This window comes from Notolepis coatsorum, assembly GCF_963971535.1.
Source record: "Notolepis coatsorum genome assembly, chromosome: 11".
In the NCBI taxonomy this organism is placed as follows: Eukaryota; Metazoa; Chordata; class Actinopteri; order Aulopiformes; family Paralepididae; genus Notolepis; species Notolepis coatsorum.
The window spans coordinates 24,756,421-24,780,341 of NC_140175.1; the positions used below are offsets into that span (position 1 = coordinate 24,756,421).

The 23,921-nt window shown below is 45.2% G+C and overlaps 1 protein-coding gene across 1 annotated transcript; it reads right to left on the bottom strand.

Annotated features, from left to right (window-relative positions):
- Positions 1-1,431: 1,431 nt before the first annotated feature.
- LOC311237045 (complement component C7-like) lies at positions 1,432-22,998 on the bottom strand (the record flags this gene model as incomplete). Its single annotated transcript, XM_084324853.1, is given in 19 exon segments — positions 1,432-1,610; positions 3,805-3,986; positions 4,117-4,213; positions 5,951-6,136; positions 8,489-8,504; positions 9,015-9,102; positions 10,407-10,483; positions 10,486-10,583; positions 11,205-11,404; positions 12,113-12,465; positions 18,223-18,351; positions 18,967-19,105; positions 20,609-20,733; positions 20,735-20,751; positions 21,593-21,734; positions 21,831-21,890; positions 21,893-21,908; positions 22,142-22,206; positions 22,993-22,998. Coding segments are annotated over 19 exon segments (2,175 nt in total).
- Positions 22,999-23,921: the final 923 nt, after the last annotated feature.

The following is a 23,921-nucleotide window of genomic DNA, read 5'->3' on the forward strand; positions in this document are numbered from 1 at the left end:
CCTATTCACATCCACTAGCATTGCTCAGTGGTGGAAGAAGTATTATACACAGTTCCTTTAAAAGTAGAAATACCCAGATACAATACTACTCTTGTTAGAGCGGTCTTCTGGTAATCGGATGGTTCCCGGTTAGATTCCCACTCCTCCTGAGCGTCGTGTCAAAGTGTCCTTGAGCAAGACACTTAACCCCTAATAGCTTCAGATGAGCAGGTTGGCACCTTGCATGGTTGCCTCCGCCGTCGGTGTGTAAATATGTGAGTGAATGTGAGGAACAAAATTGTAAAGCGCTTTGGATAGAAAACACTATTATAAATGCACCATTTATCAAAAGTAAAAGTTCTCCATTCCAAATTCTACTTAAGTAAAAGTTGAGAAGTATTTGATATTGAATGTACTTAAAAGTATGCGTTCTACATGATACATTACCCTAGTCCGAGCCTGAGTCCAAGTCATCAAGGTTGAGTCCACTCCACTTTGGCAGTCAAAGAGCTGACATACAAATATAAAAAAAAAAAGGTACATTAAACATAAATGACACAGCGGTCACCATTTCAAAGGGAGTTTATTTACTTTGTGACACAATAGCCAAACAAATGCACTAGCCATCAATATTGCCAAATTATTAGGGCATATTACAAAAAAATAAACGTTATCAATGAACAAGTCTGAGTCCTCGTCTGCACCTTCCGAGTTCGAATGCAGTCAATGCTCGAGTCCGAGTCATCCGTGCTCAAGTCCAAATCGAGTCACGACTCCTGAGTACTACAACACTGCAATAAGGATAGTGTCATCATTGTAAATAATAATTTGTTCTGAATTGACCTGTCTTGTTAAGTAAAGGTTAAATAAAATAAATGAATGTGTGTGAGATTATGGGCTGAACAAGAGAACCCCCCCATCTGCGACATGAAACCCAGGGGAATTTCTCATACGAGCTCTCATGGTCAGACCAGTGGCACCAAGTCTTCTCTGCAAACAGGAAATACATGATTTACATAATTGGAGCAACATAAAGGGTGCATCTTGTTTCTAGAGCACAAATGAAAATCACTTGTGCTCCGTTTAGTTTTTAAGTGTTTGATATTCTGCAACTGGTATTGGTGAATTTCATTGAATGTACTAGTAACTTTTCTAGTAGTTGGAAGTTGTTTATTGAAGTTCATTGTTGCTGCCCATTCGAATTACTCATTGGTAATATGTCAATTAACGGCTTTAATATACTGGTATATTATACTAATTAATGTCTTCAATCGCTGAATTGATCTTTTAGTGCAAAACATCAAAAGTAGGCATAGTGCTACAAGAAAACGTGATCTTGTTTTAAAAAAACAAACAATTTCTCGTGTCTATGTACAATCCATCTATATAAAGAGAAATTCCTCTTCAATATACAGCGACAGAAGGGTCAGTAGAATAATACAATAACCATCCTCAGGTCTGGCAAGCCTCAATGTTGACCACGTTAACCTGCTCCGTAGCACACCTCCGAGCCCCCACCTCACACTCTGTCATCGTCATGGCAACACTGTCCCCTCCTGAAGTGACATACAGTTGGGTGGAGTCTCCAGGACATTCAGCTGGGTCCTTGCAAACACACTCCGTCCCAGAGTCTAGAATCAAACACAAGGTAGGGATTTCACAACTAGTGCGCACACACACACACTCAACTCTTTCACTGCCACGCTGTTTTTGCATCTGTACTCCCTGGCGCCAGCGTTTTTTGACCATTTTCATGATGTTTGCAGACCCATCGTATATTCTATATTATAGCTATGGAGACAATAGTATGGCTCATTTGAAAGGAAATATGTATACTCCAACAGGGGAATCTTTTTTTAGTTCTACATACCTTCGTTCCTGCGCTATCCCATGCAAAGAATCGTCCCTTTTCAAAATAATCCACTTCCGTTTCCTGGAACGCGAGATATGGCGTGTTTTGTGCGCATATGCGCATTTCATGCGGGTTGCTCGCCTGCCACCTATATTATTTCCAGGTCAAAGGTAACATGACCATAGTAGAATGATTCTCAAACCATGGGTCCCTTCGCGGAATCGTTTTCTGGGATCATTACAAAGGCATGTTTTATGATGGGGTTCAGTGAAATAGATGTTACCTTTGTCAGCAGGTCCACCAAAACCCTGTCCACTCTTGCTCCGAAGTGTCTTGGGTCAGAACAATAAATAATGTTAGTTGGCCCTGGCAGCGCCCAACAGATAACGTTATCGTTACATCCAAACAGCCTGTTTGAAAATACTAGAATCCAACATAGTCTGGTGAAAACGCACCTTATGCTATGGATGGATCGTCACCGTTTGTCCTCTTCATAATAATCTCTAGGCGATCGCCATTGCCGAACGTTAGTTGGCCCTAGTCTGGAGTGCTCTCAACTCTAGTGTCGGCGACTACTGCGGAACAGATGTTACATGCTCGGCCGGTTTGACTATAGTATTTTTATGATTTACCAGAAGTGCTGAGTCCAATGTAGTCTGGTGAAAACGCACCTTATCATCCTTAACAGTTTGAGTGCCAGCCATTAACATGGGAAACATGGTTAAATGCCAGGACCCACTTCAATGATAGCGCTCTAAACGCATAATCTCTGTCTTAAATTATGTGTCTAATCTGCCTGTCGCTTATCAATTACTTGTTTGCAGTCAACATTGTCGAAACGGATTGTTTTTTAATCGGTTCATTTTCGTTTTATAGCATTTTGAAAAGCCCTCGTTTTCAAGGAAAATATATAGATTCCGTGATAAAAAGGCATTTACTGGAATATTCTAGCATACACAAAAACGTTGTCATTTTTCGGCCTATTTATGAATCGTTTTCAAATAAACGCTAGATTATCGATAGTATATGTGTACTTATGCACGCTATAGAGGCGGGCTGAAAAATCGATTCTCTCATTTCCTCATCAGCGATCACAGCCACACACACACATGGGGCAAACGCTGAGATATAGGTGAAAACAGCTCTGATTATCCTAAGACTGGTAAAATAAATTCCTTACCTGAGATCAGATGTTATCCAAAAAGATTATTCCAATTCCTGATCGCCATTCCAAATATCGATCACGCTTATTGATTACAGTGTTGGGTCCTGTAAATACATAATCCACGCGTTTTCCGGGCCGGCGAGCACAATCGATCCTTCATTTGGCTTGAGGGAAAAGTAAAATGAGCAAACTGGCCACCCCCCCTGCATCAGTGTAAAGTAATGGGGTGCAGTACCACAGGGAGAGACGATAGGGGGCGTTATCTTCCCAATTGAGCTCAGAGAGACTCTGCAGCACTAACCCGAGGCTCGATTGATGAAATATGAATTCAAATCGCCAATAAATAAATAGAAAACGACAAACAAACACTATATAGTGTCGGGGGCACTCAACGGTCGGCATGAACTAACGACAACACGCGTCCGTGGCACTCAATGTGTTAAGTGTGATCGTTTTGTCCTCTTCATAATAATCTCCAATAGTTCGCTCGCCATTGCATAGACAGTCCGCAGGCTAGTGGTAGCCAGCAGTGAGTGAGCAACCCCCTTCCCCACAGTAAACTAGCCCAGTTCAAAAGGTAGGCGATACTGCCACCTATCAGGATTTGATTGCCATTTCAATTACAATTCACACAGAGCTCACACAAGAAGGTCCGGTGGACTGTTTAGAATAATAATAACAAAAAAGATAAAAAAAAAATACGAGTATTTACGTTTTTGGCGGCCAACAGTTGGCTTTGAAAAACGAGAATACCCGTTTTTGGCGTTCAATGAGTTAATGAAGGGCCACAGTCACAGATAATAATTACCATCACACTTTTCCCCTTCCTTGCAGTTTTGGCAAGAAGTGAACGTCTCCTTTGGCCAATCACACTCACTGTGATTGGCCAGCGTGAAGCTCCGCCCCAGACACTGCAGAGCTCCTAGTTGGCACATGCCCAATAGGCGCATTTGTCCCGAGCCAATCTTGGCGCACAACTGCAATGATGGCCTGTGTGGAGGAAACAAAAACAACCCAACAAGATTCAATTCATCAAGTGGCTTCTACAGTTTAGAGACGTCCCTGTGTTGAACACATGGTCATCATGTTGAGAGAAATGACTGCTGATGGTTATACTTACTGGCATTGGAACGGCATTTTACACACACACTGAGTCCTTCCCACAGTCTGCCAGGGTTTACAGTTCAGGCCAGATGGCGCCGTGGGGGCCGGTGGCGCTGCAAGCGGACAGCAGGATGGAGGCAGAACGCTTGTGATTAGCTCACTTTAGGACGGGCTAGGAAGTCTATGAAGTGGTGGTTGGATTCCCTCATATAACCCAACTGCAAATTGATGTTACTGTAGGTAATGATAAGTCAATAACATTTGTCTTTTACTACATGGTTATGATGTAGATTGTGAATGGGTCATATTTGAAACCTTTGTGATGCATGGTGAGGACTCAGCAGTGGCGTTCCTAGCTTATATGCCGCCCTGGACGATCGAATTGACCGATTTCATTTTACGAACTGCATTATAGAGGTATGTTATTTTGATAGAATAGATTGCCAAATCCCCCGCCGCCCTCCCCATGTGGTACTGAGTGAGTGGGACCTTCCCAGGCAGTCGCCTGCCTAGCTCAGTCACAAACAGGACCTTCCCAGGCAGTCGCCTGCCTAGCTCACAGGACCTTCCCAGGCAGTAACCTGCCTAGCTCACAGTCACAAACAGGACCTTCCCAGGCAGTTACCTGCCTAGCTCACAGTCACAAACAGGACCTTCCCAGGCAGTTACCTGCCTAGCTCACAGTCACAAACAGGACCTTCCCAGGCAGTTACCTGCCTAGCTCACAGTCACAAACAGGACCTTCCCAGGCAGTTACCTGCCTACAGGCCCGGACTGGCCATCGGGAGCACCGGGAGTTTTCCCGGTGGCCTGGCCTGCACAGATTAAAAAAAAAAAAATTATATAAAAAAATATATATATATATATATTATTATTATTATTTTTTTTTCGCCAGGCCATTGTTTCTAGTTGTGGCGGCGGCGCGGCGCGATAGTTAGATAACCTAGATGGGTGGGGAACAACCAGGATTTCACTGTCTGCGACAGAGTTGGAGAACTATCTGACTCTCTCTCTCACGCGGATCACACACACACAATGGAGCCGTGCTGCCGCTTGTGATTGGTGGAGGCGGGACCAGGCGATACAACTGATTGACAGCGGAGGCGGCGAATGGAATGGCAGACGGCACTGAGATGCAGAATAACAGCCAGGCAATGAGCCAGGTAGTGAGGGACTCGGGGGAGATACAGTAGAGCGAAAGTCAATTAACGTTGATGTCAAGATGGACAGTGGAAGAAAGAGAAAGGGTGGAGGAGAGAGGGATAAAACAAAGAAAAAGAAAGGCCCTTACAGCAGAGAGTGGTTAACTGTATTATAATAGTAAATAGAAAAATATGTTGTGCTCTTGCTTTTTTCTTTTTGAAGGTGGAGAGAGTAGCATTGCTAGTGCCACAACAGTTTTATTTGAGGTCCATAACAGTACATTGTACTAAGCAATTGTTGGCTCATTAGTTTGTGATTCACATGCACTAAAATTCACCAGAATGCAGGAAATTAAGTCTTTGTAACAAAAAAATTCCTGGTGGGGGACCCCCAGACCCCCCGCTTAAAAAGTGGCCTGACTGGGGCTATATTTCGCGCTATATCTCCCGGTATGAATTATTTCCCCAGTCCGGCCCTGCCTGCCTAGCTCACAGTCACAAACAGAACCTTCCCAGGCAGTTACCTCCCTAGCTCACAGTCACAAACAGGACCTTCCCAGGCAGTTACCTCCCTAGCTCACAGTCACAAACAGAACCTTCCCAGACGTTCGAACGATGATATAACATTGGCTGTGGGTCATTGAAACGCACAGGGTTACAGAAAGGGTTAAAGTAGTATCTTGTATTCTTCACTGCACCTGCTCTGACTGCACCGGACTCCCTCTGGAGACGGAGACCACTGGAGGCTCGGGCTGCACATGACCTCCGACACCTCTCCCTCCAGTGACGTCCTGTCAGGACAAGACAAGGACACGCCTTCTCCGATGTCATACGCCACTTTGGTGGGGGTGCCTATGACATCACTGTTGAGGGACGGAACTCCACATGTTGCACCTAGTAGATAAGTCAAATGTCAGTTTTCCATTTGTGCGAGACATACAGAAAATGTCCCCCATTCCCACTGTGTATATACACATACACATTTTGTGTTTATATAGACAATATAAACACAAAAGTAACATATAGGACACAATATACAGGACAGCGAGATATGTACAATATAAACGGTAATTAAAATGAGCTTAGTGCATATAAGCTTAAGATGGACACAAATAACTCGTTCTCTCTCACTCCAATTAATAATTGTTGTTGGAGATGGTGATATCTTGGTCTATGAGAGATAATTTGGCAGTGCAAGTGCCAACTACTTACTTTTACATTCCTTAGGTCCTGTGTTCCAGCTCTGACCATCAGTGCATTGAGCCACAGCCTGCCCTCTAAAGAGAGAGAGCTGCTGGAGTCGAAGGCCCTCTTGGAGATAAGAGTGGCATGCGGTCCCCCCCACCCCCCCTCCTACGTGTATGGCCCAGCGCCTCACGTTGGTGATGGCAGCTAACTCGTATGCGTGCTGGAGGGGGGAGCCAAGGCTGTCTCGTCAACCCCCAGCCCCCCCCCCCCCCCCCCCCCCCCCCGGGTGCTCCGCGCCAAACATGGCAGCGGTAATACGCATACGTCTGTCTCAAAGAGTCCTGCATGTATAACAAATGCGCATGTTGGTGAATTTATGACTGTGTGCCATTATTACTATCAATGTAATAATTGTGGAATATTACTATAATGAGCTGTATGTGTATGAACCAAGCATCCTTTGTGAAGCACTTTGGTTGACAAGTGTCATGTTTAAATGTTCTATATAAATAAATGTGATTGATTGATTGATTGATTGATTGATTGATTGATTGATTGATTGATTGATTGATTGATTGATTGATAAGGTAATGACCGTCTATGCAGGTGTATTCTATATTACTGCCCACCGGTTAGAGATCTCTATGGGGTTCTGAAAACAAAGACTCAGTCAAGACACCCACCGTCACTCAATATGGGTGATCTTTGCTGTGATGATACTGTAGGTATACGACAATACCAAAGGCGTGGTTCTGTGATGAAGTATTCGCCAACAGCATTGTGTTTAAAGTTTAAACACACAATTCATAATTTCTCTGATCGACTAAAAGTATAGTAAATTGAAGAAATACAAATTAGCTTAAAGAAATTTCGCTTGTGATGAACCGAGCCTAGGAAGTAATGCACAAGTCACACGAGTGAGTTAGGAAGGCAGATGGAGATTCTTTTTACGTAACAAGCGTTCTGATTGGCTGAGGAGGACATGCAGCAGTGTGAGGAGAGTACAGTTAGGCAGAAATCTCAATTTGCCAAATAAATTACTTAGGCAATATAATTTATACAGCCATTTTGAAATGTTGGGATGGTCTTGAGTACAACGCTGCTGTTGGTATCACTATTCACTACTACCCATAATAACCTTTAAAAGAATATTATTGCGTTTGTCAAGAACCACCTGTTTTTCTTCAGCATTACCATGTTTTTCTATATGGCATATTATTATACTGTTCTATAGTCTATGGCTTGGCTCAGATTTCGCTTGGAATTAAGTGGTTTTCAAAATGTAACCACAGCTAGTACCCAATCTTAATTCATCAATGACCTTCTGAACATCAAGCGGACGGATACTTCTAAAGGAAAAAGAGCTGTTGCATCTGGTGTTATTAAGAGGCACATCGGAGCGTCAAAGATGATAAAGGGAAGCTACACTGTATCTGCATCTCTAAAAAGGTACAGACGAACACAATGAGCGCAGCAGCTAACAGATTCAAAACATCTTGTTCTACTGCACAGAATGTCCAGTTTCTTTTTTTTTGCTGGGAAACAACACAATCCTATTAGTCTAGTTTCTGTTGTTTCAACCGTCACTCAATATGGGTGATCTTTGCTGTGATGATACTGTAGGTATACGACTAATGCAGTGAGTCCTACATTTCCAATACCCTTTTTCTTGTATACAAAATAAATGTGGCCCTTCTTCCGAGGTTAAGATTTTTGAAAAAATACAAATAAAAGAAATTCCAGAAAATGTGTAAGAGTTTATTTATATTTTGAAAATAGGTTCCACATGGTGCATCAACAAGTTAGCAAAAGTACAAAAACACAACAACCATTGTGTAACAAAATAAGGTGATAATAATACAAGTAATAAGTTGGCTATAGAAAGCCAAGAATCTAAGCTTTAAAACAATACCAAAGGCGTGGTTCTGTGATGAAGTATTCGCCAACAGCATTGTGTTTAAAGTTTAAACGCACAATTAATAATTTTTCTGATCGACTAAAAGTACATTTACACTATAGTAAATTGAAGAAACACAAATTAGCTTAAAGAAATTTCACTTGTGATGAACCGAGCCTAGGAAGTCATGCACAAGTCACACGAGTGAGTTAGGAAGGCAGATGGAGATTATTTTTACGTAACAAGCGTTCTGATTGGCAGAGGACATGCAGCAGTGTGTGAGGAGAGTACAGTTAGGCAGAAATCTCAATTAGCCAAATAAATTACTTAGGCAATATAATTTATACAGCCATTTTGAAAGATTTTCACTCCACTCCATTTTCAGTCTCAGAAGAATCAACTCTCTGATCTTTGTCTTGGACTCTCGGCAGCCTTCGGTGTTGGATCTATACTCGACTCCCGGCCTCTGTTGGGATGGTCTTGAGTACAACGCCACTACTACCCATAATCACCATTAAAACAATATTATTGCGTTTGTCAAGAACCACCCGTTTTTCTTCAGCATTACCATGTTTTTCTATATGGCATATTATTATACTGTTCTATAGTCTATGACTTGGCTCAGATTTCGCTTGGAATTAAGTGGTTTTCAAAATTGAAACAAGTCATATTCTATACTTCCGTTACCAAGATAAATCCATTCCTGAGGTTTGGAGGGGCTCCACATGTCCGGGGTGGGCTGACGGACAGATTGAAACACTGAGGCTCCATCATCCTGAATGCAAACACACAGAATTCAGTTTCAGCCAGTGATACTAAGTAACTAGTTACTCTAATCTGATCTAACTTGTTACTTTTTACAAGCCAGTAATCTGATTACAGTTACTTTTCCAAGTGGCTGTGCATTACTATTTAGTTACTATCTCATAATGCTGATAAGAGAGCCAGGGGTACAGTCAGCTACCTCTCCAGAACCCAGACCGGAGATGGGACGTGCGCTCGCTTATAGCTGATTTTAGAATAGCTTCAGCATGAAGTTAAATCAACTATCCAGTTCGTCTTATAGTGTAATTTGGCTACTTGAGAGAGAGTGAGAGAGTGAGAGTGAGAGAGATTCCTGTTACGTGCGACTTGCGGAGTACACACTGAGTCCGTTGTCTCAGAATGGATGGAGTGCCTGAGCAGTGAACAGCTGCGACCTTATATGGCCTGATGGTTGATGACGTCTCATGATGACCTGTCTGAGCAGCCAATCATGATTTATGACATTATGCACTTTCAATAAAGCATTATTAAAAAGAAAAATTTTGTCATTCTTATGTTGTGGCAGCAGCAGGGGGGATGGCGACTTAGTGACCTAGTTACTTTCTTCTTTTTTTTGTATCTACTTTTTCTCCTCCTTTTTCTGTGATTTTTCTCCCATCCCAATTTACCCCTCGTGCCAATTCTCCCTCCCCTGTCCTGATCATTGCTCGCATGTGCCCCCCACTGGCCGGTTGTAGGGAGGATAGAAGCCCATCACATGTCCCCTCCGATACATGTGGAGGCAGCCTGTCACATCTTTTCACCTGCCAGCACGGACTCTCATTGGCGAGGTGTAACGTGTGGGAGGCTCACACTTCCCCCGCCATTTCCTGTCTTTGCTGTGCAGGCGCCCTGACCGACCTGTAGGAGTCGCTGTTTACAACGATCAGACTACCACCCATCGACTCCCCTCCCGCTGGCTCTGCCAATTGAGTCAGTATGACGGCCGGCCCAAGCCGGAGGCAACGCTGACAGCCGGATCCCAGACACGAAGGTAAGGAAAAACTCACTAAAAACCTAGCAATAGGAAAAAAGCACCACATGCAATGTGGAGGGGAGAAACCTTAGAAGGGCCGTTCAAGGGGGGGGTTCTCCCTTTTAGAGATGTTGGTGATAGTAGTGTTACTATAAAGCAGGCGAAACAGTTGGTAAGTATGTACATATACGTGTAATAAAACACAAATTTGTACATGCAATATAATGCTTGTGTGTTTGCGTGCGTCTGTGTGTGTGTTCGCGTGTGCGTCTGTGTCTGTGTTTCAAGCATTTCCTTACTGCAAGTACTGGATGTCTGGTTCCTCACAAGGCTTGTGTTCTACTCCCAGCCCGGCACAATGCAGACCCACCCCCCCCGGCTGGGGGCGGGGTTATTGCAGCTGCGGGCCATTGACCTTTGACCTCCTGAGCAAGGACCCCAGGACGTCCAACAGCTCCAGCTGCCATGGATCACTCCTGAACAGAAAACAATATTATTGCCCATTCAATCCTTCTGCTTCTTACTGTACGTAATAGTATTGTTATTAGATCAAATAGTGCTACATACTATTCTATATGTTGGCTTCCAACACATCATTGCAAGAGTTAATATTAAAGCTTTTTCACAACAAAGATGATATGTGGGAAGGAAATAAAAATTGGCTTTGTGTATTTATTATCGCTTACACACTGCAAAATGTGCAATTTTGAAAGAAACTTGAAACCAACTTGATTTCTGTATTTTGAACTATGACCAGTTGGGAGTCTTGGGACATCTTCTGACCATCCTTGTATTCCAACGTTAACATTTTCACACTGCATAGTTCAGATTGCTTTGGTGATAATCGGCAAAAAATGGGCTGCATGTATATATAGCGCTTTTATCCAAAGCACTTTACAACTCATGCCTCACGTTCACACACCGACTGCGGAGGCGACCATGCAAGGTGCCAACCTGCTCATCGGGGGTTAAGTGTCTCGCTCAAGGACACTGCCGGGAGGAGGAGCCGGAATCTAACCGGGAACATTCCGATTACCAGACGACCGCTCTACCTCCTGTCGCCCCCGAACTCCAGGTTGTACACTAGGGTTGTTTACCCGCTTGTTCTCCGGTGGCGCTGCCCGTCTCGCAGGCGGCCCCCGTGGTGCCCGGTCTGCAGACGCAGCTGCACTCTGTGCCCGTCAGGACGGCCCGGCCGGTGTGGCGGCAGGGGAGGCAGTGGCAGGGGTGCTGCTCCGCCAGGTACCGCTCCGTGGCTCTCTGCAGGTGGAGCTTCCTCAGGCCGGCACGCGTGTAACTGTTCCGCAACAGTAAGTGACTTCCGGGGTAGGCCTGATTGGCCCCGACAGGCACGTGACGCGCAACTTTCTCTGCCGCGCGGCACGCTCCGCGGAGCCGAGCGGCAGAGCTTACGGAATTACGTAACCGTCCAAATACGCCATGACTGTCATTCGGCGCTATAGCTCACCTGGCAGAGCAGCGGTCCTGCGATCCTGCGGTCCGTTGTTGGTGAGTTCGAATCCCATCAAATCTTTTTTTTTTAACGTGATTTTTTTTTTAACATGTATTCTTTCGCCGGTTAAGGTTAGGCATGGTTAAGGTTAAGGTTAGGCATTGTTTCGGATTTGGTTAAGGTTAGAACGGTTAAGTTTAGGCGCTGTTAAGGAGCTGGTTAAGGTTAGAGTTTGTCTTAGAGAATGGCAATATTCTTTCTATGGTTAAGGTTAGGCATGGTTAAGGTTAAGGTTAAGGTTAGGCATTGTTTCGGAGTTGGTTAAGGTTAGAACGGTTAAGTTTAGGCGCTGTTAAGGAGCTGGTTAAGGTTAGAGTTTGTGTTAGAGAATGGCAATAGACAGCCTATTTCCGCGCGACAGCTCTCAGCAGCCTCGTTGCGCGTCCTGAGTTTGCCGCGTCACGTGCCTGTCGGGGCCAATCAGGCCTACCCCGGAAGTCACTTACTGTTGCGGAACAGGTACACGCGGCCGGCACAGCCCACCTCCTTCACAGAGATGCATCCAGCTGCAGCCCCGCAGAACCATACTGGGCTCCTCCCACTGCCACACTGTCAGGCCCCACACTGTCAGGCCCCACGCTGTCAGGCCCCTCTCTCCCACTGGCGTCTTTGAGAGCCTGCATGTCAAACTCCAGCAGGGCTTGGTACTGGCCTGCCAGCGTGCCCTCCGACATGTAGTGGGTCCCGTAGCTCTGCAGCACTTGGCGGTAGGCCGGGTAGTCGTAAGTCAACAGCAGGGAGGATAACGCCTTCCAGAAACCCTCTGCAAGAGTCAGATACTGGGGAGCGGAGTTCTGGAACTGGGCCAGTTCCACCTGGTTCTTTAGGATCACAAGTCTGTGGGCCTGGAGGGTGTATAGGAGAGGAATGTCAGTGGCGGCTGGGTGGAGCGGCGGACATTGCGCTCGTCACCAACGCAAGAGACACCGGGTTCGACTCCGGCTGTCTGCGTTGCCTCCGGCTTGGGCCAGCCGTCATACTAACTCAATTGGCAGAGTTAGCGGGTGGAAGTCGATGGGTGGTAATTTGCACGTTGTGGACAGCGACTCCTACAGGTCGGTTGGGGGACGCCTGCACAGCAGAGACAGGAAATGGCGGGGGTAGTGTGAGCCTCCCACACGTTACACCTCGCCAATGAGCGCTGGCAGGTGAAAAGATGTAACAGGCTGCCTCCTCGTGTACCGGAGGGGACACGTGATGCAAGGCTTCTATCCTCCCTACAACCGGCCAGTGGGGGGCATATGCGAGCAACATTCAAGACAGGGGAGGGAAGAATTGGCACAGTGAATTGGGATGGGAGAAAAATTGAAAAAGAGGAGAAAAAGTGGATAAAAAAAGGAGAGGAATGTCAGATCTGAAACAGGTTGGTCTGGTCATAGAACTTTATCAGACAAAGTAAGTTTCATGGGCTGGTGTGTGGTGAGCAAAATATGCAGGCACTAACTAAACCAGTAGGGTTGGGTACTGTTCACATTTGAACCAGTACTAGTTCCTGGAATTTGGTTACGGCACCCTTTTTCGGTACGTAACTCTCTGTAATAACAAAAGAAAAATGTATTTCAGTTGTAAATCCAAACTTTTCAATTTCAACATTGTTATTTATCGTTGTGACACACCACACAAACAAAATCACATGATCATGTTTTTAAATGTTTAAATATCCACATGATCTGGCCATCCTCACGTTAATATTATCAAACGCCTCTGACCTCGTCTGGTCTTTCCAATGGCCCAAGAGACGGGACAGTAATATATATATTTTTGTGGAAAAGGCTCCCTCTTGTCTAGCATATTATATCTTATACTAAACATGTAAAGGTACCGAAGTTTTGTACAGATTGATCTAGCGTGACTCGGTACTCGGTAGTACTGTTGTAAGGGTCGGTACCCTTAAAAGTACAGAGTTCAGTACCCAACCCTACTAAACAGTGTGAGATATTGCTGTCAACACCAATAGTGACTTAGATTCTTTTAACATTTTCAAACCAAAGGACCCAAAATTTGCGATTTAGTCTTATCTCACGACCCACTCATTCATTGAATGAATGAATGAAAACTTTATTTAACGGGGGAGCTCCAGTAGCTCACCGTGTACCTCGAGCGCTATTTCGGCGCCGGGGACAACCGTGCTCGTCACGGATCTGGGGTTTAGCGAGTTCGATTCCCGGACTGCAGCCGTGCCTTTCTCAGAGTGTCTTCCCCCCACCTGTACCCCCATTCAACCTGTTTCTGTCTGTCGGTCATTCTTGACCAGAGAAAATGCGATAAACGCAAAAAAGAGCCGGCGGGATGGCCAAAGTTTAAAAAAAAAAAAAAATTTATTTAACAGATTGCAGAATGGGTACAATACAGTACGGCTCAATACACACAATTGTTAAGGGGATGCAGACCAGAGAAAGACGTTTGTCTTGTTGCCTGACCCCCACACTCCAATGTTCTCTTCATTGTGTTCACACAATGTGATCGATTGATTTGATTTGATTTATTTGAAAGAGACAACAAAGAGATACAAATACATAGATAATGCCTGTATCATAGTGTTTGTATAGCCAAAGCTAATTTGCAACACCCATCCCTTAAAGGGCTGACATAAAACATTATAAAATAGGACATACAGTAGGTAAATAAAAAGTTCGTTAAATCAGTTAGTGTACAAAGTAGACATGCTAACTCACTAACATTAGATACACAGATACATACACCATTACATACACCTGGATAACACTAGGGTGTTTCAAGTTTCAAGTTTCAAGTTTCTTTAATAGTTGTCATACAGAAGTACAGAATACTTTCATACAAAATGCTTCTTACTGTTACGCTCCAGAGACTGTGCTAGACAAGATAGTATCAAATAACATAGTATAGCATGTAATTTAGAAGAAGAAAATTAGGTCACAGTGTTCGGTATAGACATATGTACAATGTTCTGAGTTACCATATAATATACAATACTATGCAGTGTACTAATGTACAGTACTATATAGTGCAAAGCAGAAATGGGATGAGGTACAATTTAGGTACAATTTACAGTAAGGTGTACTTGTTAACATTCTCCAAAACCATCACTAATGCCAAAGCTTCTTTCTTCCACCATAGGATCGAGGCCTCTGCCAAGAATCTTCGCAAACTGCATGCTACCATGTCCTCCCTCCTCACTCCCCCCCCACCCCCCCCTCCCTCATCTTTCTCTGCCGAAGACTTTGCGATCTTCTTTGAGGAAAAAGTGGAGAACATCCGCAGCTCCTTCTCCCAACCCCCACCCATTCCAAATGCTGAATCGAGAACCTCATCCTTCACTCTGTCATCTTTCTCTCCCATTACAGAAGCAGAGACCCTGACACTGGTAACGTCAAACCGTCCGACTACTTGCCAGCTGGACCAGCTACCCTCCCCACTCCTCCAGACCATAGCACCAGACATCCTCCCATTCCTAACTGCAACCATCAACTCCTCACTCAACTCGGGGGTGGTCCCCACCTCCCTAAAACAAGCCAGAGTCACGCCGCTCATAAAAAAACCAACCCTGAACCCTACCGTCATAGGCAACTACCGTCCTGTCTCTCTTCTCTCCTTCCTTTCTAAAACACTTGAACGTGCTGTATCCAACCAACTTACTACTTATCTCTTACAGAATGACCTCCTAGACCCTAATCAGTCAGGCTTCAGGACTGGTCACTCCACAGAGACAGCCCTCATTGCGGTCACAGAGGCACTTCACTTAGCAAAAGCGAAAGGCCTCTCCTCTGTCCTGATTCTCCTAGATCTATCTGCAGCCTTCGACACAGTCAACCACCAGATCCTCCTTGCGGCCCTCGCAGGAATGGGAGTGGCTGGCTCTGCGCTGACATGGCTGTCATCATACCTCAATGACCGCTCCTACCAAGTGTCATGGAGAGGGACCCTGTCGGCCACCCGCCCCCTGCGGACGGGTGTCCCCCAGGGCTCGGTTTTAGGACCCCTTCTCTTCTCCCTCTACACTAAATCACTGGGTAACATTATCACGTCTCATGGCTTCTCCTACCATTGTTATGCCGACGATACTCAACTCTTCCTCTCCTTCCCTCCCTCAGATATCCACGTCTCTGTGCGGATCTCGGCCTGTCTGTCCGACATCTCAGCCTGGATGACGTCCAACCACCTCAAACTGAACCTAAGCAAAACAGAATTGCTCCACCTGCCGGCCAAATCCTCCCCCCTAACCGACCTTTCAATCACAGTCGAGAATGCAGCTGTGACTGCGTCCCCGACCGCCAAGAACCTTGGTGTTGTCCTCGACGACCAGTTGAACTTCTCTGCTCACATCGCAGCGACGACCAGAACCTGCCGATTCCTCCTGAGCAACGTCAGAAGGATACGCCCCTTCCTGACAAAAGAAGCCACCCAACTCCTCGTCCAATCAACAGTCATCTCCCGCCTCGACTACTGCAATGCACTGCTCGCTGGCCTCCCGGCCACTGCCACTAAGCCTCTTCAACTCATTCAGAACGCAGCGGCCCGCCTGATCTCAAACCTACCGAAGTCGGCCCATGTCACCCCACTTCTTAGGGACCTGCACTGGCTCCCCATTGCTGCACGAATCCGCTTCAAGGCCCTCGACCTAGCATACCGTGCGGCAAAGGGAACCGCTCCCGCCTACCTCCGGTCAATGGTCTCTAACTACACACCCTCAAGACCCCTACGCTCTGCATCTTCTGGCCGCCTCAGACCTACTCCTATCCAAGCTCCGGGAGGGTCATCAAAGAGAAGTCGCCTATTCTCAGTCCTTGCCCCACAATGGTGGAATGAACTACCCACCCCAGTTAGGACAGCCGAATCACGTCCAATCTTTCGCCGTCGACTAAAGACGCACTTCTTCAACCATTATCTGAATTAAAAAAAATAAAAAAAAATCTAACCCTAACTAACCGTACTGTCATGCACTTGTCCTAATAAACTAACCTACACTGTAGCACTCAACACTTTGATGAACATTGTTGCTCAGCTGATAGAGTTGTGCCCTTCCTGATGGCTTGTCGTACAGAACTTGTAAGTCGCTTTGGATAAAAGCGTCAGCTAAATGACTAAATGTAAAATGTAAATGTACGAGTTGTAGTGCAATCCTTCATAAATAAATATAAAGTGTGGGGAGTGGGTGCTACAGTGTGTTTGTTTAAAGTGGGTGTGTGCTATAAAGTGTGTGGAGTGGGTGCTACAGTGTGTTTGTTTAAAGTGAGTGTGTGCGTGTGGATGTGTGTGCTATGTGCGTTTGGTGGTTGTTGTTGTGTAGTGTTCATTGTTCGTTTAGCAGCCTGATGGCCTGGGGATAGAAGCTTCTTCTGAGTCTTTCTGTGCTCGCCTTGAGACTCCGGTATCGCTTGCCTGACCGCAGCAGTTCAAAGAGGCAGTTGTTCGGGTGACTGGAGTCTTTAATGATTCTCTTAGCCTTGCCCTTGCAACGCTTGTTGTAAATGTTCTGGAGGGTGGGGAGCCCCCCTCCAATTGTGCGTTCGGCTGAACGTGTCACTCTTTGTAGTCTGCTTCGGTCTTGTGCAGTGCTATTCCCAAACCAGGAGGTGATGTTGCCGGTCAAGATGCTCTCTATTGTACATGAGTAGAAGTTCTTAAGGATCTTCTGACTGACTTGGAACTTCCTTAGGCGCCTGAGGAAGTAGAGGCGTTGTCGTGCCTTCTTCACAACACTGTCAATGTGTGTGGTCCATGTCAAGTCCTCGGATATGTAGGCTCCGAGGTACTTAAAGCTGTTGACTCTCTCAACCGGTGCCCCGTCGATGCTGAGGGGGCTGTAGTCCTTGACCCCCGACCTCCTGAAGTCCACAATCATCTCCTTTGTTTTGCTGACGTTCAGGGAGAGGCTGTTTTCCTAGCACCATCCCGCCAGGACCTTGACCTCTTCCAGGTAGGCCCTCTCGTCGTTGGCAGAGATCAGGCCCACCACCACTGTGTCGTCAGCAAATTTGATGATTGTATTGCTACTCCGCTGAGCCACACAGTCGTGTGTGTACAGGGAGTAGAGGAGGGGACTCAGAACACAGCCCTGGGGGGCCCCTATGTTGAGGGTGATGGATGAGGAGGTGCAGTTGCCTGCTCTCACCACCTGGGGTCTGCCAGTCAGGAAGTCCAAGACCCACTGGCAGAGGTCATAGTTCAAGCCCAGGTCCCTGAGCTTGGCTATGAGTATGGAGGGGACTATGGTATTGAATGCCGAGCTGTAGTCGATGAATAGCATTCTCACATAGTTCCCCTGCCTCTTGTCCAGGTGTGATGCTGCTGTGTGCAGCACATGGGCTATGGCGTCCTCCGTGGACCTGTTGGGGCGGTATGCAAATTGCAGGGGGTCCATGTTGATGGGGAGGGAGGAGCAGATGTAGCCCTTTACTAGCTTCTCAAAGCACTTCATGGCTATGGAGGTGAGAGCTACAGGGCGGTAGTCGTTGAGGCAAGCAGGCTTGGATTTTTTGGGTACAGGGATAATAGTGGACTTCTTCAGGCACCAACATCTCTATATAGAGATACCCGTGCTCACCCCAGTGCAATCCCAGTGTCTACTGAATGTCTATTCTGTAAAGCACCACATAATTACAGAGCTGCTATACAATAGTGACCTTGTTTTCATTGAGCTCTCTGTGGAAGGTACGGCAGTCGTGTCCGTACAAGGCGCTGGCCTCGATGTGTTGCATGTATGACCAGGAGCTCTCGTAGGACTCGTCAATCTCATCATTGTCTACTTTCACCTGCAGCATGAAACAAGACTTTTAAACAACAGATTTCAACCAATTATTTTTGTTAGTGCACTTAAAGGAACACACCAAAATGTTGGGAAATTAGCTTAACCGGGATCATCCCTATGTTCCCCGGGTTCTATGTTCCCCGCTTTGATTGATTAATAGATTGAACATTTTATAAATTTTTATTATTTTATTAATTATTAATGTCCGCCTTGTTTCGAACGGTTAAGCTTAGGCCCTCTTTCGAACTGGTTAAGGTTAGAGTTTGGAATCAGGGCTGGTGGTCTAAAATTTTCAATCAATCAATCAATCAAAGCGGGGAACATAGGACCCGGGGAACATAGACATGCTCCCGGCTAACCGGCCATGTCCGCTTCCATTCATTGTGCTAAGCTAGGCTAACGTCCCGCCAGATAGCTTTATAGTGAACGCACAGAGAGAAAACTGCTATCAATCTTCTTGTCTCTCTCTGGAGAAGACGGTAAGCTAATTTCCCAAAATGTTGGCGTGTTCTTTTAAGAGTAGGGGATATCTTAACTCTGTTGTATTAACCATTCGTTTCAAATCTGCTATATGTGTAGTTTAAGTAGATAATATACAAGCTTACAGGGTAAAACGTACCTCAAAATTGTATCTGAGGATGCTCTGTGGCAGTCTGTACAGGATGTTGTGGTCTCCACTGAACACCGTCCTGCATTGGCCCCCAAAGCTCCCAGTGCTGATGACCCCGACTCGGAGCTTCCCCGTCAGTACATCATACCTGGAGGATTAGACCGTCTCAATAAACTAAATGTATCAAAAGTGATGAACAGACTAAAAGGCGGTTTCTGAAAAGAACACATGAACACTTACAATTATTAAGTTGCTTTGGATAAAAGTGTCGTCTAAATGTAAGTAATAATTCAGTAATAAGTCAGCAGGAGGGGTACATCTCTGGCAAGGATCAGTGGCATTGTTCGTCAAATAGTGTCGAACAGGCGGCTGGGTAGCACAGTGGACTAAGCACTCGCCTCCCACCGCAGAGACTCTGGGATCGAATCCAGCCATCAGCGGTACCTCCGGCTTGGTCAGTCGTTCCTACTAACACAATTGGCAGTGTTAGCGGGTGGGAATCCAGTGGGGTATGTGTGTCCTGGTCGTTGTAAACTGCGACTCCTACTGGTCGGTCGGGGGCGGGGCACCTGTTCAGCAGGGAGGGCATCTGGGGGAAATAGCGTGAACCTCTGCACGCGTTACGTTCCCCCAGTGAAACTCCTAACTGTCAGGTGAAAAGGCGACTCCACATGTATCGGAGGAGGCATGTGGTAGTTCTACACCCTCCCCAGGCCGACAGTGGGGCAATGCGCGCAACGACCAGGAAGGGAATTGGCATAACGACAAAAATAAATAGAATAAAAAAATTAAATTGATTGATTGAGTGTTACGCTCCTGAATGCATAGTAGTATAGACATACTAGCAAGATAGGTAAGAGTATAAATATATAGTAGCATAGTAGTAAGCGAATAGTAAAATAAAGTCAGTAAGGTTTTTTTTTCTCTTCAGATATTGTTTGAAGAGGTGTGTTTTTAGTCAATGACGGAAAATTTGCCAGGTTTCAGCTGTCCTGACTGTAGTGGGAAGTTAATTTCCACTACTGACAGTGACCAGTGAATGTCGAATTAGTTTCATGTACAGTATGCATGTTTTTATTTTCAGAGGGACTGATACAACCATATGACATGATGCAAGCAACTACCCATTGTGTCGTATCACAGGACCTTTACAACTGTTAGCTAAGCATCTGTTCCCAACCTTGGAGCAGGATGGTACACAAATGCATGGGGAATCGGCTCCCCTTGCTCAGGGTTACTAAGTAAGTAATGGCCATTGTCAGTGCAGATGGTAGAACCCAGTTGCCCCATGCCTGTTAGGTGGCCTCCCTCCCTGACACGTGAATCCTTTTGGCAACTGGCTTGTCCTTCCGCGTTCCGGTTTTGCAATCTGATTGGCCAGGTCATGTGACATGTGCGCCAATCGTGGGACGGCAAGTTTTTGCACGGTTAAGCTTAGGCACTCTTTCGAAGTTGGTTAAGGTTAGAGTTTGTCTTAGAGCATGGCGATAGAACGCCAGGTAGTTTGCAGGCTGTTCGACGCGGAAATGGGTCGTCACGCTATTGGGCGCACATGTCACATGACCTGGCCAATCAGAGCGCAAAACAGGAGCGCGGAAGGACAAGCCAGTTGCCGAAAGGATACACGCCTCCCTGACAAAAGGTGTCTTACCCTCTGCCGGCGAAGTCAGAGTTAGGTGGAGTCTTGTCCATCTCGCATACATGACTGCTCTCCATGTCGCAGCCCCTCTCATCCAGGCCGTCCTCACAGACCTGATCCCCGTTGCACACCAGAGCCCCGGCTGATGCACTGGCCTGCAGTGTCAAGTGTTCCTTTATTAATCCCCTTGGTGAAATTCACAATGGACGCATATAGCTTTTCTATCACTAGTCAGTGGAACTTGCAGTATCTTAATTTGTCCCAACAGCGAGCCCCTGGTTATAAATATGATTCAAATAAGATATTTTGTATACATTTGAAATACATTTCAATGCTGTTTATGCATCCATAGCTGTGGTGTCTTTTTAAAATGTTCACTTTATTTTAATTAAGAAGTGCTGTAAATGGTATTATTTTGTTAAAATAATAAGTGTTAAATAGCTCTACATTCAAACATTGATATAGAGTGTTTGCTCGGTAACATGGGTCTCCCAGTCCCTCCACTCTGCAGTAAACACAAAATAAATGTTCTGGTACCGGTTCCCACTTTATCCAATCAGGAGGGAGAACCCTATAGATATGTTTGCTTACTGCACTGGTAGATTATTTTACTCGTTTGCTTAAACATTTATTTCTTTGTTTTTGCAGTGTGGAGTTCTCTCTCCTCATTGGATGAAGTGGGAACAGGATACCAGAAAATCTATTTTCGGTTTTTACTGCAGAGCGGAGGGACTGGGAGACACATGTTACTGAGCACTGAGCAGACAATCTATAAATCAGTGATGGCTGTCGGGGAGTGTTGAGCTGCTATTATTTTAACACGTAGACGACCACTTATTTTAAGAAACAAAACCACTTACAGCACCTTTTAATGACCTTGTTCGTGATAATCCTGGGGGTTTTATATATCCATCAATTGAGAAAGTGATGGCGTGAGAGACAGCTGAAACATCGTAACCACGGTTAGCTCAGAAGGTCCTGAACTGGAATGTATACCTGAGCTACAGCGGAACCTTTCTCCACAGCCGGCTTCCAAGGGGCAGCCTCTTTGTGGAACACATGACAGGCTTTGAGAGGCTTGCCCAGGGCATGGGCTGCCCTCATATTGGGCGTAGACCTCCACATGGTGTGTGCGCACCTGAAGGGGTTTAAAAGGAAGAAATGATTATGATGATTAGTGCATGTGTATGCATAGCTTGTGTGTGTGTGTGTGCGTGCACACATGTTCTACTACCTTTGTTCTGCTGCAGCCATCACATTCAGACCACTCTCCAGAAGGCCCCCATCTGCAGTTCTCACAGGCTGTTGACAACTGAGAAGGATAGTCAGATCAAAATGTGTTTCGTTGATATATTCCAATCCTCCATATAAATGTGTCATCTGTGACAAAATACTGCAATAAGTAAGAAATGTGGTGTGTGTGTGTGCGTGCGTGTGTGTGTGTGTGTGTGTACGTGTGCGTGTGCGTGTGTGTGTGTGTGTGTGTGTGTGTGTGTGTGTGTGTGTGTGTGTGTGTGTGTGTGTGATGTAATGTAGGTTACATACTGAACTGGAGAGAGAGATGACAGCAGCAATACCAGTGAGGACGACAACGCTATAGTCAAGTCTGTCTGTAGACAAACAACAGAAAAGACACAGATTACCGACAACCACATATGAAAAGACAGCAACAGTAATCTTATGTCTATGCATTGTTGTCACTTGCCATATCTTGCTATGCTCGCTCATGCCTGTATTTTTTATGTCCGTTCTATTTTATAATTTTTATTTTATTTTATTTTATTTTTATTTTACTATTTTTAAACTGAATCATTTTAAACTATTTTTACTATTTGTGTTACTGAAAACTGTAAGCGGAGAGCCTAGTGGGATGCTAGATCCTAATGTGAAACACTGTGATTCTACCTGTCTATCTTTTTATGCTCGCTTATGCCTGTATTTTTTACTGTTGTGAAGCACTTTGAACTGCAACCTCTGTATGAAAAGTGCTATACAAATAAAGTTATTATTATTATTATTTAACACTGAACTACCCTGAACATGTTTTTTTCCCCACCAAAACTGAACTGTGAAACCAGTCAAATCATATACTGTAGGACATGTGTAGCCGGTCTGATCTTACTGCGTTGTGTTTATTTCGATTCGACCCCTGTTAAGGGATCGCCCTGAGTGGGAGTTGAACCCCGGTCTCCCGCACCGCGGGCGACATCGCAGACCACTATACCAAGAGGTGAATTCACTTCTTGCTATTGGGTCTGGATGCCTCTGGGGAGTGAGTTTACTTGCAGCACCGCTTAACGTCCACAGCCGCTTCACTTACTGTCCCTCGTGACTGTGGATAGACTGCGGTACCTCCGTTACACATGGCTGAGCTCAAATCACATACAGTACTGTACCTTCATAATGTGCACCACAGAGACTGGCCATCTGGCTTCACACTGCAAGCCAATGCCTCATATAGTCCATGGGGAGAGGTTACTCAACAACACCCCACTGTCAATGGAATTTCCAAATTGTAGAAACTCTCTGTTCTAGGCCAATGACCTACTTTATCACCTCCCTCCAAAAAAGGGGAGTCATGAATGGAGGTCTTTCATTCCCCCCCCCCCTTGCTTCAATCCAAAGCCAATCAACATGCCTTGCATTCAATCATCTCTACAACAATATTCCTATTATTTTATTGTCAGAGCTTTTTTAAATGTACATACATGCATTCAGAAAAATGTCAAATGCTGGTTCCACAAAACGTTTTATATACAATCTATACAATACAAGGTATATTTACAAGGTAAAAAAAACAGGATAAAATATCAAATTTATTATTCTACAGTGTAAGTAGCAGCAGTGTGTGCCAGCAGTTTCCTAGTGTGGTGTGTAGGTCAGGTGTTTATGCTGTCTTTATGCTCATGTGATCATTTAGAGTCCATCTGTCAGTCAGTAGTCTGATATTGTCATGGTCCCAGCCAGGGACCCTACCTGAACAATATGAACAGTGATTTTCTGCCGCCCTCTGGTGGCCAAACGCAGCAGCAACTCCAGATACTGAACCTCCTAGGTTTGCTGGATAATATTAATACTATGTTTAATGCTGTGTTTCCTCTATTCATGTTGTGTTTCCCCGTTTTAGCTTGTGTTTAAAAGGTTTATCTTTTCATATGTTTCCTTAAAGGTTCATCTCTTTTACATGTTTTCTGTAAGTGTTAATACCTTCACATATGTTTCCTTTAAAGGGGACCTGCATTGCTATTCCTAGCACTATTTGGGCAACTTTACACAATTCCTGTGAGTCTATGGAAGACATCTGTAAGGTTTATTTTTTTTTAAA